The sequence below is a fragment of the Galeopterus variegatus genome, unplaced genomic scaffold, assembly GCF_000696425.1.
Source record: "Galeopterus variegatus unplaced genomic scaffold, G_variegatus-3.0.2 Scaffold431, whole genome shotgun sequence".
NCBI classification, from domain to species: Eukaryota; Metazoa; Chordata; class Mammalia; order Dermoptera; family Cynocephalidae; genus Galeopterus; species Galeopterus variegatus.
In genome coordinates, this window is record NW_007726542.1 from 490969 (window position 1) to 516611 (window position 25643).

At 42.5% G+C, this 25643-nt stretch overlaps 2 protein-coding genes across 3 annotated transcripts in view; both read right to left on the reverse strand.

Moving 5' to 3' along the window:
• YTHDF2 (YTH domain family, member 2) overlaps positions 1 to 6588 on the reverse strand; it is a 28646-nt gene extending 22058 nt beyond the window's left edge. Inside the window, exons 1-4 of the mRNA XM_008568674.1 lie at positions 6196 to 6588; positions 5669 to 5693; positions 5028 to 5107; positions 363 to 1946 (exon numbers count right to left, since the gene is read on the reverse strand). Of these exons, the coding sequence (XP_008566896.1) occupies positions 363 to 1946; positions 5028 to 5107; positions 5669 to 5693; positions 6196 to 6222 (1716 nt within the window). The 5' untranslated portion in view covers positions 6223 to 6588. The remainder of the gene's footprint in view (positions 1 to 362; positions 1947 to 5027; positions 5108 to 5668; positions 5694 to 6195) is intronic.
• Positions 6589 to 18382: 11794 nt separating this feature from the next.
• The window catches only part of GMEB1 (glucocorticoid modulatory element binding protein 1), a 24282-nt gene continuing 17021 nt past the window's right edge, over positions 18383 to 25643 (reverse strand). For both annotated transcript variants that reach the window (XM_008568676.1, XM_008568675.1), the window contains exons 8-9: positions 22748 to 22870; positions 18383 to 20678 (exon numbers count right to left, since the gene is read on the reverse strand). In XM_008568676.1, coding sequence (XP_008566898.1) covers positions 19978 to 20678; positions 22748 to 22870 — 824 coding nt within the window. In that variant the 3' untranslated portion in view covers positions 18383 to 19977. The remainder of the gene's footprint in view (positions 20679 to 22747; positions 22871 to 25643) is intronic.

Here is a 25643-nt window from a genome sequence, read left to right on the forward strand (position 1 = left end):
AAAATTTTTATATTTTTCCTCTGCCATATTATTGCCTCAATCTTTTCCTACTTTAATTTCCATGTTTCTAACACTTCAATTATTCCCTTTGTATTTCTCTCAGACTCATTCTTCACTTCTTTCTGCATCAGCTAACTTCAATTTCTCTGCATTGTTTCTGCTTTCCTTTAAGCTCCTATTTCTGTCCTCCACTAATGTTCTCACATTCCTTCACAGTAGGGTTCAAATATTAAGGCCAATTATACTTCCATAAAGCCTTGAACTGTTAAGTGATACTGTGTTATTTACAGAGCTTTTATACCTCTCCTGTTCTCTCCAGTTCCTCCTCCTTCCCTAAAACCTTAAGAATGTAAGCCGGTTACCTTTTTAACACTTTCTTCCTCCTCTTGGCGTTTCTCATAATGTGAGAAGTCATCAAAAATGGAAGTGGTGTGCTTGTAGCTGGCTATGATTTTCAACACCTGCTTAGCCTTTTCCAGAGGCACTTCCTGAGTGTCCCTAGAGTTGGTCACTGGTTTATTCTCGTTGTTCTCTAGGCGAATGTGTCGCAGTTGGCTATTGGGAACGTCCTTCACAAAAATCCACCTGACATCAAAGCGACCCTTCCATTTGTCCTGGGACCACACACCTGCACATGTGTTGTAGTCCACAGCAGATTTCATTTCTGCAACGCCACAGAAGTGTCCACTGCCGTTGACACTGAAAAGTAAGTAAACGGGGCCTTTCCCGTTCATGGAACGATAAGCAGCATCCAGTCTCTTGTTGCCATGCTCTGTGCTGCACCAGATATTATACTTAATGGAACGGTGGATATCGTCCTCAGAGTAGCTCTTAATGATGAAAACACGACCATGTTTCAGATTCCAGTCAAAATCCTTGGGGTTGTAGTTATTAATGGACCGCAGCTTCTCCAACACTGGGTGGGGTTCTGAAGGAGTAGATCCAGAACCAGTCTGAGACTGTCCTACTCCATTACCATCCACCCCATTATGACCAAACCCACTGCCACGGTTCCGAGGTGCTACCCAGCGGGTTGGCTGAGCTGCCTGTTGCTGAACTGAGAGCTGGGCAGGCTGTGGTGGAGGTGGAGGCAACGGCTGTGTCTGTTGCCCTACTGATGCCTGAGCCACTGGTGGGCTGTTGTTAGCCTGCTGACCTACAGGCTGGGGAGGCCCCTGGGTTGGCTGACCTATATTCTGAACCAAAACCTGTGAGGGCGCTTTCGCCACAGGACCCTTGTTGTCCCAAGTTCCAATATCCATATTATGTTTTATTGGGGGTGGTGGAAGACTTGACCCTGCAATGCCATTCTTGGTCTTCAGCTTAGGTTGCTGTTTTGCAGGCTTGCTAGCAATATCTGCCCAAGATGCTGGTTTTGGAGGAGCAATGGTAGCTGGAGGCAAACTATTGGAAGCCACGATGTTACTAGTAATGGACCCACTACCAACAGCAGAGCCTACAACTTTTGGAACATTGCTTGCAACTTCTGTGCTACCCAACTTCAGTGCTGCCATCCCTTGGTCTATAGTATTCATGCCAGGAGCCTTATTGAGGGTCTCATTGGCAAAAGCTGACTGTCCATCAATCATGGCTCCACCTAAGGAGCTAGGTGCATAAGCATAATTGCTACTATATCCAGAGCTCTGAGTAGACTGTCCCTGAGAACTGTTATTTCCCCACGCTGAGAAGTCAATCCCACTGGGAAAGAAATTAAAACCATGTTGACCAAGAAATGGAGTGCTACCTAAGGCTCCTGGTTGCCCAAACATTGCATCTGGTAGGAAGTGGGGCTCTCCGTTGCTCAGCTGTCCATAAGAAGTTAGGTAGGGCATGGCTGTGTCACCCCCAGTAGACCAAGCAGCTTCACCCAAAGAATAAGAGAAGCCAATGGAGGGACTGTAGTAACTGGGTAAGTAGGAGTCTGACATAGCAGTATATGCATTATTCTGTGGAAGAAAAGAAAAGGCAAATAAACCAAAACACAAAAATAAATAACATCAGAACATTTCGTACCTCACTTAGTCACACAATTTAAATTATTTCAGCTATTGCTAGAAAAAAGGAGAGTAATACATTCATATGATCTCATCACATAAACTCACTGGTATTTTTTTATTAAGAGAAACTTTGGTATAATAACTGAAATAATTAAACATTTAAAGTTAAGCTGATACATACAGTGAACATTGACCTTAACTTTAGCACTACAATTCAGAAAAGGGAAAACTCAGCATCTCACCAAGAGTGCAAGTCTTGCTCTATAGAAGCATTAAGATGATGTTTCTATTAAAACCAATTATCTTTGGATTTAAGGAGTGGGAAATTTGGCAGAACCAAAGAGGGTTCAAAAGAGTTCCCTACCAAAACCAGGCAATAACAGACCAAACAAGAACAAAACAAAAAGAAGCGGAAATTTCAAGTTCTAGCCCAAATGTCTGTGCAGTCATTCCAGAATCATAAACCAAAAAAAAAGAAAACAAGGTTCACTACATACAATTTACAGTATTAGCCTCTTGGCAAACCATCTGGGAACATCAACATTTACCACTATTTAATTATAACCTGGAAAGGAAATGCACAATGGCTTCCAGAAGATTTAAAGTGAGAAAAAGGTATTGCTAATCTGTTTTGCTTCACCTATAAAATTAATGCCTGCAAGCTAAAACACACACCTAACTTTTCCAACAGAAATAGGAAAGTATAATTCTAAACACACTGTACAATCTATACCCTTAAAAAAATCATCCTTAAAAAAAGAAATATGAATTTATATGCAACTGGTCTTCACATTAGGATAAAGAATACACTGTAAATAACTCAATCTCAATTTTACTTTAGTTTCTGATGAACAGGATTTTTTTATATATCCTATCATAGAATAATCCCTTATGTGATAAGCCAGAGATATACAAAAATGGTCTCTACAAATATACAGCTCAACTCAAGATAGAGAGTAAAATTTAGAGTTATCCTAAATCCAAAATAGTTCTGGGTGGGGCTGGCCAGCGAGCTCAGTTGGTTAGAGCACAGTATTGATAACACCAAGATCGAGGGTTTTGATCCCCATACCGGCCTACCACCAAAAAATAAAAACAAAAAACAGTTCTAGTAATATAAGGATCCATGAACTAATCAAGAGGCAGCTATGTCCTTAAAAAAACTTGGACGATCCTAACTTAGACCCCAAACTTGTATTACCAATGGCACTCCTTAGCTAATAAAACATCTCTTCTATATTAAATTTTTCAACTAATGTAGTTTGATAAAATGGTGGTGCTTTTCTATGCCAGTTTAAATTCTTAAAAACAAAAGTTGTCTTTCCACACATACGCTGTTCAAGTTTAAAAGTTCTCGATAGTAGTGTTAAAATGTTAACACAGATGCAAACCCATTATGTATAACGAATGCAGTCTATAATCAATGGATTAAGCTTGAAGTATTATTCCAACATAGGGTGATGAAAAATTGATTAAAAAGTAGATGAATTACTCTTGACAATAAACTACAAAGTACAAAGATTACCCTCTTAATCTACTCACTCAAGATTTGTATCTTCCCTCCAAATTGTTTTTTTTTTCCCCCCAGATGGCCAGTACAGGGATCAAACCCTAGACCTTGGTGTTATGAGCACCATGCTCGGAGGAAACTGCGCTAACCAACTGAACAAACCAGCCAGCCTCTCCCCACCCATTTTTTTTAAAAGAAAGCTTTGGCTTACTTGAGAAAGAAATCCAAATGCACTTAGTATCACAGGTAATGCTGAATGCCTTCACCTAAACTGGCAGGTTCCCACACGCCCCTGAGCTCAAAAATCTTAAACAATGTTATACAGGAACTACGTAAAATTATGTTTCTAAATGCTCCCACTCTCCCTGTTATAATTAATTATGTAAGCAAACTACTTCAATAGCAGGAACCCGTTAATAGTCCATTTCTCTACTTCCTTCCCTACTTTTCCTGATTAACTGGTGTCTTCTGTGAAAATTTTTTTCCAATCACTGACTTAGGTGGTTTCTATACTTTCAATGCAGAAAATTTTACATAGGGGATCTAAAAGTTTTATGTAAGAATCAGGTCCAAATATGGACGTGTACTAATATGTCAAGTTATTCAACACTACCTACTATATTTCATACAACGTATGGTCAGAATTTATATAATTGTTCCATGAACTTCTTGATCTTTTAGGGTGTTTTGGAAGAGATATTTAGATGTCAATATTCCTTTTGGTCTATTAATCTGGGTAGTTATATTACCTACAACTTTGTGACTACATCTTTGGGACCTGAGATAATAAAAAAGAACTGCTGAATCGAGTTTCTACAGGCACAGATCACATTAATATGTGAACCTACATTCAACTAATCTTCACATTAGAAGACATTACATTGCAAAACCTCAATCATTCCTGATCTTTAGTTTGTGCTAAACAGTATTTTAACCTTCTTTAACTCTATTTTGTTAATCCTATACCTCCCTTCAGTGAGAAGCCAGTGTATACAAAATTGGTCTCTAAAGATTTAGGTATAGCTCAACTCAAAATAACAAGTACCTAACTACGAAACAGTTCTGATAATCTAAGAAACCATTAGTGACAAGAGGAAAGGAAGAGCCAGTTCTGCGGCACTGAATGAAGTTCAAGTGATTTTATATTAGAATCTTCCCCATTACATATTAATCTAATTTCTCTTAAAGAAAAAGTTTTATACAGTGAAAATTCAGAATATTTAACACTGGTAAGTACTCCTAAGTTTTGCACTGCTATATTCTTGGTAAGGGTGTGACAATTACTCAAACAGGTGTTACTGTTAGTAAATGTAAAATGTTATCAGCACTACAGTCTCAGAATACAATGTGTTTGCCCACAGAGACAGGAATCTTAACAGCCTATAACATTTGTAATTACTGTTTCAAAACACATTAACAAGTATTAAGAAAGTGACCCCCCCCCCAAAATGATATTTTTTCATAGTGCGTAGTAGAAATAATGGTGTTTCGACCATATTTCTAAATGGGTAACTACTCACGGGCCTTGCCTGTGGACTCAAGTAAGGTTCAAAGTCGTCATCATTTAATCCATCCTTTTGATGTACAGATCCATTTTGTACTAAAGAAAAAATTTCAAATTAGGACTGTCCCAATCCCACAAACTCCCTCCCAGATTAATAAAATGTATCTTAATCATAGAAAAACCTTACTAGTTAAGAGAGTATGTAAATTTGAACTTCAAAGACAGTGAATGCTAAAGCAATATTCCTCCTCAGTGAAAATGTCTCCCTTCACCCTGAGCAAGTTAATCTAAAAAGGTCATTTTATTGGCTCCTCTAGATTTCAATTCCCTCCCGCTTCCCCTCCCCCTCTCATGTGAGTACTTCCAGAGAGTGATCCACGAGGATGAAAAACAAAGGCCTTCTAAGACCTGCAGGAAACTAAGGACCTGGGGCATTTCAAAACCGAATCCACCCCCACCCTCAATGAATTACTCCTTGTTAGCTGAAAAGCTGTTCGCCAGCTGCAGGAACACACCGAATGGGTCAAATACTTAAGTGTGAGGCACCTGCGAACTACAAGGCTTCCGAAAGGTCCTCTCCCCGGGGCGCTTCCCGGAGACCCCGCCCCCACCACTCGGCGTTCCCCTGCCGGCCCCGGGCCACCGGCAGAGGCTTACCTTTGTTTCCTTGACCTTTTGGTCTCTGCGGGCGAAGGAAACGCCGCCGAACAGCAAGTTGCCCAAGGAAGAAATGAAAAAGGAGAAACAAATTAAAGCAGGGCCCGAAAAGGAAATAAAGCAGCAGGCCTGAGGGGAGGCGTCAGGAATGGTGGTGAGGGGGAGGTTGAAAATGGGAGGCGGGGAAAAGCGCTAGGCCGGCGGGCCACCGGGGAAAAAAAGCGGGGGACGCGCCAGGAACAAGGCGACGGAACCCGGGCTTCAAGGAAGAGGAAGGAAATAAGGAAGGAAAACGCGGCCCGCTGAGGAGAGGGAACGCGGCGCAGCCGGCGGGCTGCGAGGCCCAGGGAGGAGCGGGAAGAGCTGGCTGAGGGCGAGGCGCAGGGTGCGGCCTGCCTGAGAGGCCCGAAACCCGGCCCGCGAGAGGCGCCGCCTCGGCTCTGCCCGACCGGGGGCGGCGGGCCCGGGCCTAGTCAGGCTCCCTCTCGCCTCACACAATGGCCGAGGCATGCGGGCCGGGCCTGTACCTGCTCCAAGAGGCTGCTGGCCGACATGGCTTTCGGATCCTGACGGGTGGCGGCGGCAGCGGACCCTCCTCAGGGCGGCGGCGGCGGATGAGCCCCAGAGGCGGGAGCAGGCGGCGCGGCGGCAGCTTTTGTCCCTGACACTCAGGAGCCTCGGCAGACGCAGCGGAGACACAGCGCGCGGCTCGGACTCTAGCTCCGATTCGGCGACGCTCTAGCCCGAGAGCTCAACGCCCGTCTCTATGCTTTGACGCGCGCGCCCGCCCCTCACAGCCAAAAATAAGGATGCCGAGCGGCGGAGGCGGACGGCGCGCGCGGCGCGAGCGCTGACTCTCACAGTCACTCACCCACGCGGAAGGCGCTCGGCGCGAAGCACTCCGGGAACGAAGAGGCAGGGCCGCGGCGCCCTCTGGTGGGCTGGAGGAGCGGAAGCGGTACGCGCGGCCTCCCCGCCCCCACCGCCTCGGGCTTGAGACCCTGGAGGGTGGGGATGACCAGGGTCGCACCACGAGGTTTTCACTAACACCTGGAGAGAGTAGTTTTAGCTTGAGAAAATCCACAAAAGCCGGTTTCTCTCTGAGGGAGCGGCCTCCGGAGCCCACGAGACCTTAAAATGAACCTGCTTCCGAGCTGCAAATGACACCCTACCCCTATCTGTGAGGGAACCCAAAGAAGGTCAGAGAGACCCGGGGAAACTTCATGGGGGGGGGTTCTGCCCCCGGAGAGACCCTCAGCCCACCCCCCGAGGGGTCTGGTCATCATCCTCTGTTAACAGACTTCAAAAAGAGTGCCCAGAGAGCGAAACATCCACACACAAAAACCCGGTCCTCCGCTGAAGAGATTCACCCCTTAGCATTGCAGGGTGAAGAATCTACAATTTTTTTTTCAGGGAAATGGCTAGCCCCCTAGGTAATCTGTTAAACTGTGTACTTTATGTCCAAGAAAAATACATCTCACACATCTGCACAGAATTTTACATGTACTTTCGAGAAGTCCAAAGAACCTATAAATGTAAGGACTTCAAGAAGGAATGTCCTTGATTTGGGGAAGCAAGAGAATTAACACTATTCGAATACCTGCTGAGGGCCAGGCTTTCGTGTTAGGCGCTTTCAAACACATTAAAGGCTTTCGACAACTTCAAAATAGCTATCAGTCTCCGTTTTCCCACTGGCGAAGCAGAGAGGTTAAGTAATGGGCCCAAGTTTACAAAGCTATTAAATAGCCAGGTGTATCTGAAAATAAAAGGAACAAAATGGTGTCCCTCAACCCCCACCAGAGAAATCCTATATTCGGGAACCAGAATCCAGAGGAGATCCACAAGGTGGGCAAAAGCACTTCTTTTTTTTTTTTTTTTTTAAGAATGACTGGTAAGGGAATCTTAACCCTTGACTTGGTGTTGTCAGCACGACACTCTCCCAAGTGACCTAACCGGCCATCCCCATATAGGGATCCGAACCCGTGGCCTTGGTGTTATCAGCACCACACTCTCCTAAGTGAAACACGGGCCAGCCCATGGGCAAAAGCATCTTTAATCAGAGGCAAACCCAACTCATGCGGGGATATTTGATACTAGGAAAACCCTTCTAATAGCTTTTGTTACTGTAAATAATAGTAAACATAAGTAATGCACTATTAATCAATAACCTAATACCGTCCACTCGCTGGATACAGGAGGCTTTCATGGACTCAGTAAAATAAGTGATACCACGGCCTCTTGGATTTTACATCACAATTTTGCTCAAAGTGCTCATTTTTTTCTGCCTGTGATCACATTTATGGTTGGAATGAATAAGGTCAAGCACCAAACGTGATGAACTTTTAGTGGAGACAGTAAAATGCCAAGTCTCAGAGTGTAGATCCCACCCAGGGAATAAAAGAAACCTAATAATTTTTTTTTTAAGTCAGTTAACCCCATGGCCCAAATTTATGCATAAACTATGTAAGCAGTTTCTGACACTTACCCTTGGAGGCAGCATGTTACTGTTAACAGAGGATTAGACTAGGAGTCATATCCTGGGAGAGGGAAGGTCTAAATACTGGCTTCCCCATTAGATGTGCAATATTAGGTAAATTACTAAACCTTTCTTAGGTTCCCTTATTTGATAAAGGAGATAATGATACCTACCTAACAGATTTGTTTCAAAGATAAATTTTTTTTAAAAAGGTAGCCATTTGGGCCGGCCCGGTGGCGCACTCGGGAGAGTGCGGGGCTGGTAGCGCAGCAACGCTCCCGCCACGGCTTCGGGTCCTATATAGGACTGACTGGTGCACTCACTGGCTGAGCGCGGTGCGGGCGACACCACACCACGGGTTGTGATCCCCTTACTGGTCACGAAAAAGACAAAAAAATAAATAAATAAAAAGATAGCCATTAAAACAGGTCTATCATATTGTAGGTTCCTTTCCTGTAATCCCATTAAGGGATGTAAGTAAAAATTCTTTCCTTCCAATAATATCTTCATGGTGCCTGGAATTTTGACTAGTTCCTTTGGGATTACCTTCTATTCTCCAGGAATTCCAAGTTAAAATGTTAAAATGCAAATATCCTCAGTGGAAGGATAATCTCTAAACCTGCATTACTTTGCCAGGTTGCCTTTAACAAGGCTCTGAAGAAATAGAACACACAAGACTGATGTACAAAGGAATTAAGAAGGTTCGTGTTGGTTAGAGCACAGCCTACAGCCTTATAACGCCAAGGTCTCTAGTTTAGATCCCCATACCAGTGAGCCACAAAAAAAAAAAAAAAAAAAGTTCATGGAAAAAATAGAATTAAAAGATAATATGAATCTTTCCATGAAATTTTGAAGTACCCTCGTATTCAGACTGGGAAATGGAAGGGGAAGTTGGAATGGGTGGTATCATTTTATGGTTTGGAGAAAAGAATACTGTACCAGAAATGGGTTAGGTTCTAGTTTCAGCTCTGCCCTGGGTGGATGAAGCATTCAATCCCTCTTTCAACAGCTGTTTACTGACAGCCAGACAATGTGCTGGGGAGAAAGTCTTAAGACAGTTCACTTCTTCCTGAAGCTTATAGACTAGTTGGGGAAACTGAGACTAAATAAATAGTTATCCAAATAATTATTCAATTACAGTTGTGCCAAGTGCAATGAGGAAGTACAGACAGACAGAGCCTTCTCAGAGAAGCTAGGGAAGTTTTCCCTGGGGAAATAAGCCCCAGCTGAAACCTGAAGGATGACTAGAAATTGGCCAGGCAAGGAATGGAAGCAAGAGAACAATATGTGCAAAGGCCCTAAGCAAGGAAAGAGCTTGGCATTGGTGAGGAACTGAAAGAAGGCCAGCGTGACTGGTGCATAATGAGAGAGAATGACATCAGATGAGACTAGAGAATTGTGCAGAAAGGAGACAAATAAGGTCTTTCATTACAAACAATGATCACCCAATAAAGGGTTAATAGGAGCACAGCAGGCCCCGGTTTATGTTTTAAGAAGTTCACTCTGGTTGCAGTGTAGGAAATAGAATTAGGGAGAAAAGAATAGATTGGGAGTTGTACAAGTATTGTGGTAAACCCAGGCAAAAAATAATGGTGGCAAGGCCTTATACAGTCGCAGTGAAGAGTGTGAGAAATGAACAAAATGGGGTTTTATTTTTTTTAATTTTATTTATTTTTTTAAAGATGACCCGTAAGGGGATCTCAACCCTTGGCTTGGTGTTGTCAGCACCACGCTCAGCTAGTGAGGTAACCGGCCATCCCTATATAGGATCCGAACCTGTGGCCTTGATGTTATCAGCACCACACTCTCCCAAGTGAACCACAGGCCGGCCAAAAATGGAGTTTTAGAAGGTAAAACGAGATCTTAGTGGTTGATTGGACTGGGGGTTGGACACTAAAGGAGAAGGAGGTGTCAAGGGTGATACCCGGTTTGATTTGAGCAACTGGGCAGAGAAGGTGACATTTTCTGGTGTGAGGAATACTGGAGATATGTGGGGTGTGGGGAAAAGTCATAAATTTATCTTTGGACATGCTAGGTTTCAGGAGAACATCAAATGACAATGTTCTATAGACAGTTAAAGGGTTTAGAGCTCAGAGAGAAAAACAGGGCTGGGAATACAAATCTTGGAGTCTTTAATATATAGATGTTAAGTTAAAGCCAAAGTAGTCTGTGAAATTTCCTCAGAAAAGAGGGAGGAAAGCAAAATACCCAGCACCAAACCAGAGAGACAGAAGGAAAACCAGGAGAGTAAATCATGTCCTCACTGAGAGTCTATTTCCAAGACAGTAATGTAAGGAAGATGGACCAAAATAACCTCTGAGGTCCCTTCCAGTTCCCCCATTTTAGACCTCTGGTGAAAACCAAAAAGATCCTTCTGGAAATATGAGGGAGTAGAGGCTTAAGAGAGAGAAAAGAAATAGGAAGGGGGAAGGGCAGATTTTACATATGCTTCAGAATTTTGCCATGAGCTGGACTATGTCCTAGATTCCTGGTTCTCAAACTTTCCAGCCTTCCAAGGCCTTCATTAGGAAAAGCAGACTTCATTGCCCAAATAAATGGTGACTATAGAAGAGAACTCCCATGAGAAATGTTTATATATCTCATACAACTGACAGTGGAAAAACCTATTTTCAAAAATTTCTGCTGGTTCTCTGTGGTCTACACAGTGTACAAAGCTTGCCACTTTCTAGCCAGGCATATTTCTCAAACCTCCACTGCCATGTCTCCCATACACTTCATGCTACAGTCACACTAAACTTTTTCCACAAATACACATTTTTTTTTCCCAGAGCTGGTGATTTTGCACATGCAGTTCCTTCTGCCTGAAATGCCTTACTATCTTCGCTACCTAATTGCTTTCTGTTCTTCAGGATTCTGATCAATGAGGGCTTATTTCTTCCCCCAAGCAGAAAGAAGTTGTTCCATGGCCGGCCCGGTGGCGCACTGCTACAGTGTGCCGCTTGGGAAGCGTGGCGGCGCTCCTGCCGAGGGTTCAGATCCCACATACAGACTGGCCACTCACTGGCTGAGCAAGGAGCGGGGGCAACACCGAGGGTTGCGATCCCGTTGCCGGTCCCGGTCCGGTACGGGCGCGACACTGAGGGTTGCGATCCGTTGCCAGTCACAAAAAAAGACAAAAAGACCAAAAAAAAAATATATATATATATATATATATATAAAATGAGCGACACTGAGGGTTGCGATCCGTTGCCAGTCACAAAAAAAGACAAAAAGACCAAAAAAAACAAACAAACAAAAAAAAAAATATATATATATATAAAATGTTGGGACCCCATGTTGGTCCCCAAGACCTTTTTTTTTTTTGGCAGCTAGCTGGTACTGTGAACTGAACCCTTGACCTTGGCGTACAAGGCCCCACTCTAACCAACTGAGCTAACCTGCCTGCCAGCCTTTGTCTGTTTTATTGATACATGAGATCTCTAGGTCCAAGTAGTACTGTGCTAGGGAACAGCTTACTATCTCAATCTAAGACAACAGGCTGGAGAAAAAAGTGGAGCACAAACAGGATTTCTGGGAGAGAGTGCCAAGAGGAAATGAAGCCAGGGAGCCCCTGGAAGGACTGGTTCAGGTTTAAATCTGTGCCAAGAAACAAATAGTTAAACCAACAAATGTGTGTCTAAACTATAAATAAATCCTTGTTTTGATCCTCGGATGATAGCTATAAAGAACTTAAACTCGAACAAAGCAAAATTAGAGAGGTTGTGTCCAATTTGTCAGAAGGGCTAACCAGAATGTGTCAGTCTATGGAAGTGTTAACTTAGATGAGTGTTTCTGAGATGCAGTAGTTCCATTTTTGTTCCTGGAGCAAAGAAATATTTTCTTTTTGCTCAATTGGCAAAGTCTTTATATACTAATCAATATTCTATGCAGTAGATTCCCTGTGTAACAACTGTCACAGGGGGTTGGACTCTGTGCATGGTAGGAAGTTGGCAAGGAAATGAAGGAGTTCTAACCAGGGACCCTGGCATCAGTAGCATCTCAAACAAGGTCTTTAACAAAGTGATAAATCAGCACTTCCAAAGTGAAAGATAAATATTCTGGGTTCTAAAATCCTTCTTCAAGCATGTGGACTTTCCCTCCCTCCAATATTTGCTTTTGATTATTCTTAAAGATGGTGAATGGGACTTGCTGCTCATCACAGATAGCAAAATCTGATTAGCTACCACTCCCCTAGATCTCTGAAATCCCACCTAAATTGCATCCTAATCTAGGTCTGCCCCACAATGGAAAATTATGACTATACAGGTAGGCTCTACCTTAGTATACAGAAACCTAATATACAGGGCTGGCCAGTTAGCTCAGTTGGTTAAAGCGCGGTGCTATAAAACCAAGGTCAAGAGTTCAGATGCCCATACTGACCAGCCACACAAAGAAAAAAAGAAAGAAAAAGAAACCTAATATACAGAAAGTTGAGTGTAAATAAAACAACTTAAGAAGCAACAAAATATATCTTCAAATAAAATACCATCATTACAAAATGACTCATCAAAAGATTCCTTTTAGGTATTAAGTACATGTAAAGGCTCTGATTGGTATACAATGCTTCCAATGTATCCATAGTTTAGAGTAGAATATATTAGTTTCCTCATTGTAAAATAGGGTAAATAATGCTATCTACCACACAGGATTGTTGTGAAGATTAAATGGATTAACATATGTAAAGTGGTGAGAATAATGCTTGGTACATAGTTATCCTTCAATATTGGGTATTTTTTTTTTTTTTTTCCAAAAGATGACCGGTTAGGGGTTCTTAACCCTTGACTTGGTATTGTCAGCACCACACTCTCCCAAGTGAGCGAACCGGCCATCCCTATATAGCGGGATCCGAACCCGTGGCCTTGGTGTTATCAGCACCACACACTCCCAAGTAAGCCACGGGCTGGCCCTTGGGTATTATTATTATTATTAATGATTAATGCATCAAATATCCATCAAGCTTCTACTATATGCCAGGCACTGTTTCCAGGATCATGGAAACCACAGTGGTTAAGAGAGAAAAGAAAGGTCCCTGATCTCATGGAGCTTCCATTCTAGCTGGAGAGAGAAAATAAATGTATGTCAGAGAATAATAAAGCAGGATACAGAAAATAAGAAGCATAGTGCAGGGGGAAGTTGCCATTTTTATAGGATGACTGTTAAGAAAGTCTTCTCTGATAAGGTAACATATGAACACAGACCTGAAGAAAGTGAAGAAAGCTTTGCAGTTATCTGGGGGAAGAGTGTCCTAACATTATCGAGTCAAAAAACCACAAAAAACAAAAAGCCTACCAAATAAGTAGGCCTAGGTATGTAATAAGGAGTGGCAGGGTCTGTGGAAAAGCCATGGCCCATCTAAGACATGCTTCAGTTCCAGTCAAGTACTATGAGGACATGCAGACCCAGTGTTTTCACACCTTCTGGTGGTGGTGGTGGTTTTTTAAGAAAAACAATATCTTGAGTTTCTCACGTGAAATGTCCTAATGTTTGAAACTTACAGAGCATAAATGCATATATACTCATATGTTCACCAAAAGACATGTACAAGAATGTTCACAGAGGCATTGTTACAACAGCTCCAAGCTGGAACCTATCCAAGTGTCCATAATTAGTAGAATGAATAAGTTGTGGCATAGTCACAGCTTCTATACATCAATGAGAAGGAACCAACAACTTCATACAACAATATGGATGAACCTCACAAACATAATGTTGAGTGAAGAAATTCAAAAAGAGTCAAAAGTAAACTATGATTTTAGAGTTAGATAGTAGTTACCCTTTCAAGGTGAGGTGCTGGTAATTTTCTTTTCCCCCTTGATCTGGAAGCTGGTTTTATGGGTATCTTTATCAAGTTGTACAATTATGATTTGTGCACATCCCTGTATGTTTGTTCAATAAAAATAAAAACAAAATAAAACAAAAGATGTGGGCCAAAAAAGTAAGTCTTCAATCTAAACCAGGGCTATGGGATTCCAGTTTGCTCTATAATGTATAGACTTCTTCGGAGAAAAAAGCAGAGACAAAAAAGCAAAAACCTTACTCTTTGAAATGCAGGTAAAGTCCCTGTGTGTGTGTGCCTTCCTTAGAGCAACTTCTACAGAGCCCAGTGAGGAACTTGTCTTACCCAGCCTCACATTTACCCTTATATGTGATCCAATCCTATTATTCATTCTTGTTCTCAAACTAGAAAAATAAATCCGTACTTATATATACCATATTCCAAGCCATGGCTATCAGTAGTGATGCAGAATCAAAAACCATAGATAAACCCTGCCGGGGTCCTGAGGCATGGAACCAGGGGAAGCCAAACCCAGCTGCAACCAGGTAAAGAGCACACCAAAAACACCTTTTCCACATGGGTAGCCCACCATAGCCACTGCAATTGCCATGGCTGCCACAAAAGCGGCTAGTCTCTATAGCAGCAGTCACAGCCACAGTGCAGATGGCACACCAGACTCTCAACTGCATTGACACAAGGAGGGGCATGAGTGGAAACAAAAAAAAAAAGAAGAGGTCCTCTCTCTCCACAAAGCACATTCCAGAGTAACAGAAGCAGCATCGGATTTATGATAATGGGGGAGGACTTGATCACACCTGTCTCAGTACTGGACAGATCATCTAGGCAACAAACCAACAGAGGATCAGTTAATCTATCAGATGGAGAGAACAAATCTATGGTTATTAGAGGGGGGAGGGGAGGGAGGGAAGGGGAAGGGGAGAGATTGGATAAAAGGCATAAAGAATAAGCATGACTTGTAACAATGAATATGCTAATAAAAAATATTGTTTTGAGGGCCAGCCCCATGGCTCACTTGGGAGAGTGTAGTGCTGATAACACCAAGGCCATAGGTTCAGATCCCTATATAGGAATGGCCAGTTTGCTCACTTGGGAGAGTGTGGTGCTGACAACAGCAAGTCAAGGGTTAAGATCCCCTTACCGGTCATCTTTAAAAAATATATATATATATATATTTTTTTATTTATTTATTTATTTATTTATTTATTTATTTATTTATTTATTTATTTATTTATTTATTTATTTATTTATTTATTTATTTATTTATTTATTTATTTATTTATTTATTTATTTATTTATTTATTTATTTATTTATTTATATATTGTTTTGGCTATTCAGGGTCCCTTAAGAGTCCACATGAATTTTAGGATGGATTTTTCTATTATTCTTAAAACAATGCTGGTGGTATTTTGATAGGGATTGTGTTGAATCTGTACATCATTCTGGGCAATATTAACACAATTACAATTAAATCTTCAAATTAAAAAAAAAATCAGGATGCATGAGAACCCAGAGGCAATTTCACAACATATGGCGTGGTCTACATCAGGTTGAGAAGCTCATAAGACATAACAGAAATTTTAGGTAGCTGTGAATAGGACGCAAACTGGGCTGAAATAATTTACCTGGGAAACGAGGTATGCCTTAGCCTGGGCCATGGACCATGGGTAGAGAATTAATCAGGAGTAAAAGATAGGTTTTTAGAGTTTATGTGTTCTGGGGAATTTACTTATAGTGATTATACACATTGCAAAGGTGCTTCAATTCAGGTGATTGATGGTGTCAGAAAGGCTGTTTTAGCTAGTGAAGACTGCAGTCTAGAATGTATGCTCAGGTTTGGGTCTCTGACATGGCAGAAAGGCAGTCTCTAACATGGCAGAATTTGGAAACCAAACCATGGTTCCCAAAAGCAAGAGCTAGAGAGGAAAGATGAAGTAGGAGTGTGAATAGGGGAGTTTGAGGAAAGTAGAACCTTCTAGAGGAAGACAAATTGCATAACTCAAGGCTAAGAAAGGTGTTCCGGGATTGGAAAGGAAAACTGGAAAGGACTCAAAATAGGGCTGCCTAAGAACAAAAATTCTAGAGGCAGAGTGTCCAAATCTAGCAGAACTGATCTCCTGGGGTCCCTGACAACTTTGGTTGTTATGGCAGCACTTGACTACACAAGAATTTCCCAGGGAGGAATTATCTTAGGTGTAAGGGATCTGCCTCACCCTCAGGAATGTGGTCAATTGTACCAGGATAGTTGTCTGAAAATGCAGGAGCTAGGCTAGTGTCTGATTTTTTGTCTCAAAAAGGACTGTTTCCTCAGATTATTGCCCAGGGTAAATCACAATCTCACACCTACTTTCAGAATTCAACCTTTTCTTTGTCCTTTCCACCTCCTTGATAGAACTAAAACCTAGATCAGTTATAATTCAATGAACCAGTAATTCCATATTTCATGTCTGATTTTTACTGTCTTTATAATTAATACTTCTCATCATATGGACTTACATTTAGTGCTTTTCATGAAATGGGATAAAATCCTACTACTAACGGGTATCAGAACCACCTGACCTGAATATTAATTTTCAAGCTATTCGGATTAACATTTGTCCTCCTTCCCTAATGCGCACAGATGTGCAAAAGAACCTCCATGTGAAGTGGCTTTGATTCTTAAGTATTCATGCCTATTGTCCGTTTTACTGCAGAATGACTGGGGATTTTTTTTGTTTTGGGGCAGGGGTGTGGAGTGGGGTGTAGCCTGGAAATTGAGAAGAACAAGGCAGGGACCAAACAGGAACATGGCCAAGACAAAACAGTTGTACAGTTGTGGAAACATGGTACGTGGCAGGAAGGTTTCAGGTGTTTATCCATTCCCTGATAGACTCCTGTCCTGCACTAGATCAGCACTGGGTCCCATATGATGGATACTTGGAGAAACCCATGCATGACTCAGCTTTCTCCAGTGGGGCACTCTCAGGAGAGACTGCCTGTGCTGACTGCCTGGCTCTGCAGGCAAAGCAGGAAGAGACCGAAGATTTTTTTCTCCTGTATAAATAAGGCCAATTACTTGAAAATGGAGTTCAATAAAACTAGCCAAAAATGGTCTCTCCAAAGTCAGCTTAGATATACACCTTCTCCAGGAAGTACTCCCATATTTGCTGATTCCACTCCCATCCCAAAGCTGGGTTAGGTGCTTGGTCCTTTGTTCTCTGGGCTCCTAGCCAATAGCCCTATCACTGCACTTACCCCAATAGGATGACCTGTTTCAGTATTTTGCTAGAGAGCTTCTTAACCCTTTTGTGCCTTTTGTCAATCTGCTGAAACCTATGGACCAATTCTCAGAATAACGTTTTTCAATGCATAAAATACAATACATAAGATTACAAAGAAAACCAATTATATTGAAATACAGTTTTTTATCTCCAATGTCTGTAGTATAAATTCCTTGAGTGCAGGAACCATGTCTTCATCTCTGTATTGCCAGTGCCTAGCGCAAAGCCTGGCACATAGATGGTTCTTTTAAATGTTTATTTAATAAATGAATAGAAAGATAAATGACTAATGCCAAGTTGGCCTGAGGAGTGATTCACTGCAACTGCTTATGCACATACCAATGGCATGCATGTGTCTCACCCCATCTGAGATCTAGACCAGGGGCTGTGAGGGAACCTATACTCAACAACCATGCCATAGTATCTAGCAATAACAACAGGCTATTCAAAGACCAGGAAAACTACAAGGCTCATGTATTTCACCAGCCAGACTATTCATCTAGTGAAAGTAAATGGGCTCTATCTTGGGGAGAAGGAGATCTCTTGACTTAGGAAGCATGATGCTCACACTACCTTAAAACACTACCAACATCTCTGATAGAGGAAAGAAAAGAACCTGAGTTAGCACATCGGTATTATCTAGGGCTCCTCTCCTGTCCTGAATTGGTCCTCTCATCTTTGGGAAAGAGGAAAGTGTCCCTAAAAATCACAATAGGGATGTGTCTTTCTAGGTCCAAGTAGTGGTTTCAGTCTTAGACAGAAGTTTTGTTTTTGTTTATGTACCAAAAGAAAATCTAAAGAAGCAGGAAATAAAAGCCACTTCCCTCACTAAAGATATATAAAGAGCCAAAGGTTTGTTCTAAATTGCTATGTGTATTAAATATTCTGAAAATTTAAAAAAAAATCCCAGATAATTTTAAAGCTGAAACCCACAACTGTATGGGGTTCACTCTTAAGGCTTTTAAGAGTGACCCTGCCAAGTTAGAGGGCTTCTCTGGCTACCTCCAGCCATCTGAGGGATGGCAAAATGCAATTTTTATTTGTGTGATACCGTTTCCAACATCTGTTAGAAGAAACATAGCTCCAGGTGGGTACCTTCTTTGAAAAAAAAAAAGGAAACTACAGGTCAAAGTTTTGCTTTTAATAAAAAAAAAAAAAATTCCTCCCACTCCTAAGGTATGTGCTTTCTTTTTTGACCTATTTTTTCTTTAAATTGTCTGTAGTTTCCCTATATTGTTCCTAGTGCAGTAAACAATGCAATCAAAGAAATAAAAACCAGGGTCCACTCTTGCCCCAAACAATGAAGAGGGTCAAAGAGAAGGAATCACAGCATGGAAAATGGCCCAGCTCTAAATATACAAACAACACTAAAAAAAAAAAGAAAGAAAGAAAAGAAAACAAAATAACCCCCCCTCAAGACATTATTATTGACATTCCTGGTACATTTCCTATAATATAATGTTGCAGACAATGCTTCTTTCCCAGGGAGTCCAGCTCACTCAGGAGGAGACATTTAGTCGGTGCCTCAGGAAAGGCTGGGGGTGTTGAGTCTTCCCTGCCAAGCCTAAGGCTTTTTTATGAGCTCAATATCTCACAGAAACATCCATGGTATACATGGTATAAATGAATCTAAAAGGGGATGAAGGCAGGCAGGCACCTGTCCCTGTTGTCCAAATCAGCCAAAAAGTTGAAGAGCATGGGCTCCAGGAGACAGACGCCATTAAGAGTTGAGGGATGGAGCACAGAACAAGAGGAAGCACCAAATGAGTGGCTGCCTTTGGTTCCAAAGCCAAAAAACGGCCCCACCAAAAACTACAGCTGGTCTGAACAAAGAACTCCCCTGCTCCTGGAGTAATGCAATAAAAATAATGGCCTTGGAGCCCCACCCCCTTGCCAGCCACAGTCTAAGAACCAAGAACAGTTTATACCACATCACACAGTTTGCAAATAAACGGACTGATCCTAGTTTATAAGGATAAGTGCTTTGACAAAGCGGGAGGCAAGGTGATCTGTCACCTTGAACCCCAAAGCATAACTGTGGCATCCCTGGATTTCTATTTCCGTGAAGCCACAGGCTACTGTTGCCACTTGTTCTGTGGAGATGTACCCTTCTGCTTATCACTGGCCTCTCCTCAAAATGGTCACCTGGTAATAACCCTTAGAGATCTCAAGAGGCATCAGTTGCAGCTCTGGAAGTAAGCTCATTTCTTTGCCCCATCCTCGCCAAAGCACTTCCCTTTTTAAGCTAGTGCTGGCATGCCACCTTCCCCTCCAAGCAGAGTTCAACTTGCTTTTGTTTCAGAGTTTTGCACTGGCCTCTGAGGGCCCTTCCCAGGTTACAAAATAAAGTAAATAGCCTTCTGCATCCTCATGCAAGTGGGTTGTCTTCCAGTGTCAGATCTGTGTTCCAGAGTTTGTTCAATGCATCTTTATAAGAATAAAACCACATGCGTACACAGACAGACTAGCCAGGAAATGGCTTTCTGGACAGGATTTCTGGTTATCTTGATGCCTCCCCTAAAAGAAACAACTTTCTTGGTGTAAGATGAATAGGATACTGAGTGACCTAGTCTCAATTTCCAGAAGGGCAGCTTGTTTTGTCCATTTTTCAATGAGGGGGTGGGAGGAACCCAACATTTTCAGTTACAACAAGATTTTTTTTAAAAAAAAAAAAAAAAAAAAAAAAAAGGATCCTATGTGGAAATGAGTGGGACAATGATAAAAATAAACAAATAAAATTCCAAACCAAAACATAACTCCTGGCCCCGAGATCCCCAGTTAATCCTCTAAGACCACAATCTCCACATTGTGGACTTGATGCTGGTGTTCTTCCATCTCAGCCACAACTTTCTCCTCAGTCCTTAGCTCTGTCTCCAAGATGACTGCTTTGCCCTCAGTATCTTCAGCCTCTGGGTCTGGGGCTGGGTCAATCTCAATGATGGTCTGCCCATCCTCTGAGGTGCTTTCAACAGCCTGGATTGCAGAGGTCAGGCTGGACTCCATGGCCACCAACTCCACAGGGCTCACCATGGTAGTCATGTTGCCCAGGGTACTCCCATCCTGCATGGCAGTGGAGCTTAGCAGTGCCAAGCTAGATGATGGGTGGATGGTCACTGTGTCTGGTGAGCTGCTCTTGGCAGAGGAGACCACTGTGGCATAGCGGAAGAGCTGAGGGCCAGAAGGCAGTGTGTGGACAGTCACAGGACTAGAGCCCTGGCTGAGGGTGGCCACTGGAATATTGCCCATGGAAAATGACTGACCCACTGGGGTGATGGTGATGGGTGAGATGACTGTGAACTGAGGCTGCTGGATAGGAGGAGAAGGGCTCAGGACAGTGGTGGAGGCTGGCCGCTGGAGCCGGGGCCTTTTTGGAGGCTTAGGAGTGCTCACAGGCATCAGTACCACATTTTGAACTGTCTGGGATTTCAGCCGGTGATCCTGAGCTTGCTTCTTCTGCTCTTCCAATTGGCGTTCCAAGTCTATGATTAAAGAAAAAAAAGAAAAAAGACTTGTGCAGAGGGAAGTGAAGTCTTGAGAACATTAAACTGGGAGTCAGGAGACCTGAGGTGTTGCCCTGGTTTGGTCACTAGGTAGCCTCTAGCAAGTCACTTCATTGTTTTCAAAATGAAAAAACTAGATTGGATGATTTTAAAAATCCCTTCAGTAATTACATTTCATTGTGTAATTATAGGCAGGGCAAGAATTCAGCATCTTTTTCAAGCTATAATCCTACCACAACTCAACCCTAAAAGATCCTTTGGCATTTTGTCACCTGTCACCAAAATGCAAACGAAAGAAGCCTTCAGTTGATCTTTGCTATGGTTTGAATGTTTGTCTCCTCCGAAACTCATGTTGAAACTTAATCACCAGTGTGGCAGTATTGAAAGGCAAGCCCTTTAAGAGGTGTTGTGTCATGAGGGCTCCTGGACTGTCGAACACCTGGAGGCTCTTTGAAGATGGTGTGCCCAGAGAGAGCATGGAAGCTGAGCACACCTTCCCACATACCTTGCCCTATGTATCTCTTCCATCTGGCTATTCATCTGTATTCTTTGTAATAACCTTTATAATAAACGCAGTAAACGTGTTTTTCTGAGTTCTGTGAGCATTCTTAGCAAATTAATCAAACCAGGGAGGGGGTAGTGAGAACTTCTGATTTATAGCCAATCAGTCAGAAGCACAGGTCACAATCTGGTGCTTGCAATTGGCATCTGAAGTGTGGGGCAGTCCTCTGGGACTGAGCCTTAATCTGTGGGATCTGATGCTATCTCAAGGTAGATAGTATCAGAATTGAATAGAATATAGGACACCCACTTGATGTTTGCTGATTAACTGGTTGCTTGGTGTATGGGGAAAAATCCCTACACATCTAGTTACAGAAGTATTCTGTGCTATACTGAGTGAGTGTGAGAGTAGAATAAACACTTTAGTTTTTCCTGTCTCTAATATTATGGAAAACCAAGAGCATGTCAATTCCTTGCTTAGAATGAAAGGAATAGGTAGGGATCAGAAACATCTTCAAAATTTATAAAATACTGCCTTTTAAGGTTACAACACACAGCATTTTTCAGTCTTCAATAGTAATCAAATAAATGTGCACCTTTTTTTAAACAAGGTGCCAATTAAATCTATATACATATATAGATTTTTTTTGGCTGCTGGCCTATATGGGGATCTGAACCCTTGACCTTGGTGTTATAACACCATATTCTAATCAAGTAAGCTAAGTGGCCAGCCCCTTCGATATTATATTTCTAAAACCCAGTTTGGAGATTAGCACTAAGTACTTAATAAAAAGAGTTAAATTAACCATGTGCTCATAATTTCTGATTACCACAAATAATGGAGAAGGTACTAGATTTATGTCTACCAAAAGAAGCAGTATCAATAATGTAAAAAAGACAAAAACCAGGGCCGGCCTGTGGCTCACTCGGTAGAGTGCGGTGCTGATGACACCAAGGCCACGGGTTCGGATCCCATGTAGGGATGGCCGGTTCGCTCACTGGGTGAGCGTGGTGCTGACAGCACCAGGTCGAGGGTTAAGATCCCCTTACCGGTCATCTTTAAAAAAAAAAAAAAAAAAAAAAAGACAAAAACCAATTTGTGTCTTCTGTCATCAACATTACTAGATTAATGAAGCAATCTAGTAGACATCTTAATCCTCCAAAAGGAACAGAAATAGGACCATGATATTGGCTTCTTTCTTTTTTCCTTCGTGCTTCCTTTGTTTACCAACACTCTGCCTCACTGGGGCTGTTTAAAAAGCCAACCCCGGGCCGAGCCCGTGGCACACTCGGGAGAGTGCAGGGCTGGGAGCGCAGCGACGCTCCTGCCCCCGGTTCGGATCCTATATGGGAATGGCCGGTGCGCTCACTGGTTGAGCGCGGTGCGGACGACACCACACCAAGGGTTGCGATCCCCTTACCGGTCACGAAAAAGACAAAAAAAAAAAAAAAAAAAAAGCCAACCCCAATAGAAGTCAACAAGGAAATGGCAAGACTCAAGGACATTAGCATAATATCACTTAAGAAGAGAGATAAGTTATACATACCTGTCAGAGTATAGAGAAACTGCTCTTCTCCCTGCTCTACTTGGTTCCTTCTGTTGTCTAAAACCTTCTTGACAGTGTCCATCAGGCCAAACGTATGCGCTACATTGTTGAGAACAGCGGCATCTATTTAAAACAAAAGACATGCCTGTTAAGTTAAAATAGAAATGTTCCACCAACTCTGTTATGTTTTACAAATATGAATTAACCTGGAAATGATGAGACTCTCCTTAATTCATTTTAATAAATTTTTAACAGAAATTTATCACATGTATAACTAATTTCTTTTTTTTCCTTTTTTGTCTTTTTTCGTGTCCGGCAACGGATCGCAACCCTCAGTGTCGCGCCCGTACTGGACTGGGACCGGCAACGGGATCGCAAACCTCGGTGCTGCGCCCCCACCTCGCTCAGCCAGTGAGCGGGAACCGGTCTGTATGTGGGATCCGAACCCTTGGCGGAAGCGCTGCCGCGCTCCCAAGCGGCGCACTGTAGCAGTGCGCCACCGGGCCGGCCCTAATTTTTATATGTTATATTGTCTTTCCATTTAAGTAAATACAAAAATCAAGAAAAAAAAATCTTGCTTTTCTTTTTTTTTTTTTTTTTGGTGGCTGGCCAGTATGGGTAACTAAACTCTTCACCTTGTTATTGCAAGGCCACACTCTAACCAACTGAGTTAACCAGCCAGCCCAGAGCTAAATTTTTTTTTTTTTTTCAAAGATGACCGGTAAGGGGATCTTAACCCTTGGCTTGACCAGTGAGCTAACTGGCCATCCCTATATAGGATCCGAACCTGTGGCCTTGGTATTATCAGCACCACACTCTCCCGAGTGAGCCACAGGCTAGCCCTCCAGAACTAAATTTTAATCTCAGTTTTGCTACTTCCTATTTTGTGGCCTCAGGTAAGTCATCTCACTCCTTAGTTTTCTCATCTGAAACAAATGGGATTAATCATATTCTGAAAAATAGATATGAAGATTAGAAATGTCATATCTTAAGTGCCAAACATGGGGGCTAGCATGCAATATTATTATTAATAGTGGTATCTCTATTCCCCTCTATACAAAAGTTCTTGAAAGAGTTGTCACTTTTTGTGGTCATTACTTCCTTAACTCAGAGCACTTTACCTACACTCCCTTCCATGGTTATCTCACCCAGTTCTATGGTTTTAAATGACATGTACATGCTAAGAACTCCTACGTGTAGAATCTCCAGCCCCGACCTCTTTCCTGAGTTCCACATTCATACTTCTATCTGTATAACATCGCCACTTGAAGGGCTCATGGTCATCTCAATTTAATAGGTCAAAAACTAATTTTGATTTCCTCTATAAACCTATTCCTCCCCAGTGGTCTTCATCTCAGTAAATGGCATTCCCAGCTCAGGCCGAAAATTTATGAGTCATCCAGGATGTGTTTTTTTCTCTTGGACCCTACATCCAATCCATCAGCAAGCCTTGTCAGTTCCACATTCAAATAATACATCCCCAATTGGATCACTTCTTCTCAGGTCTACTACTACCCACTCTAATGCATGCCACATCATCTCTCAAATGGACTAATTCCTTCAAGAGTCTCCCAGCTGGTCTTGTTTCCATTCTTGTTCCATATAATCTATTCTACACATGGCAACCAGACCAGACTGATCTTTTTTTTTTTTTTTTAACAGTTGGCCGGTATAGGAGTCAAACCCTGGACCTTGGTCTTATCAGTACCATACACTCACAATCAGAGCTAACCAGCTAGCCATAGAGTAATCTTTTAAATATTTAGTTCTGGTCACTTCACTCCCCTGCTCAAAATCACTATGATGGTTTACTATCACCTTAGAATAAAACCCAAAGTTCTGACCAAAGCTTACCTAAACTGTCCCTACTGTGCCCCTCCAACCTCATCACCTATCACTGTTCCCATACCTTAACTCCACTGCAGCTGCACTGATGTTCCTATAATTCTTTGAACCCACCAGGCTCATTGGCACTTTAAGATCTTTGTTCTCTCTGCCTGGAATGTTCTTTCTCCCAGCTCATCACATGGCTAGCTCCTTCAGTTCAGGTCTCTGCTCAGATGTTACCTCCTTAGAGAGACTTTCCTTGACCACCACTAAAATAATCACTCCTGGGGCTTGCCAGTTAGCTCGGTTGGTTAGAGTGCGGTGCTGAATCCCAAGGTCCAGGAGTTCAATCCCTGTACCAGCCAGCCACCAAAAAAAAAAAATTAAAAAAAACCCTCACCCCTGCTTTCTATATTATTTGCTTCTTTTTTTTTTTTTCCCTCACTCCAAGTGTGTGCTGTTTTGGGGGTTTTTTTTGGCTGGCTATTATGGTAAATTTTGTTCTTTTATTTTATTTTATTTATTTATTTAAAAAGATGACTGGTAAGGGGATCTCAACCCTTAGCTTGGTGTTGTCAGCACCACGCTCAGCCAGTGAGCCAACCAGCCATCCCTATATAGGATCCGAACCCATGGCCTTGGTGTTATCAGCACCACACTCTCCCGAGTGAGCCATGGGCCAGTACTTATTTATTTTTCTTTTCTTTTTTTTTTTTTGTCTTTTTTCGTGTCCGGCAACGGATCGCAACCCTCAGTGTCGCGCCCGTACCAGACCAGGACCGGCAACGGGATCGCAACCCTCGGTGTTGTGCCCGCACCTCGCTCAGCCAGTGAGCGGGAACCGGCCATCCCTATATAGGATCCGAACCCATGGCCTTGGTGTTATCAGCACCACACTCTCCCGAGTGAGCCATGGGCCAGAAATTATTTATTTTTCTTTTCTTTTTTTTTTTTTTGTCTTTTTTCGTGTCCGGCAACGGATCGCAACCCTCAGTGTCGCGCCCGTACCAGACCAGGACCGGCAACGGGATCGCAACCCTCGGTGTTGTGCCCGCACCTCGCTCCGCCA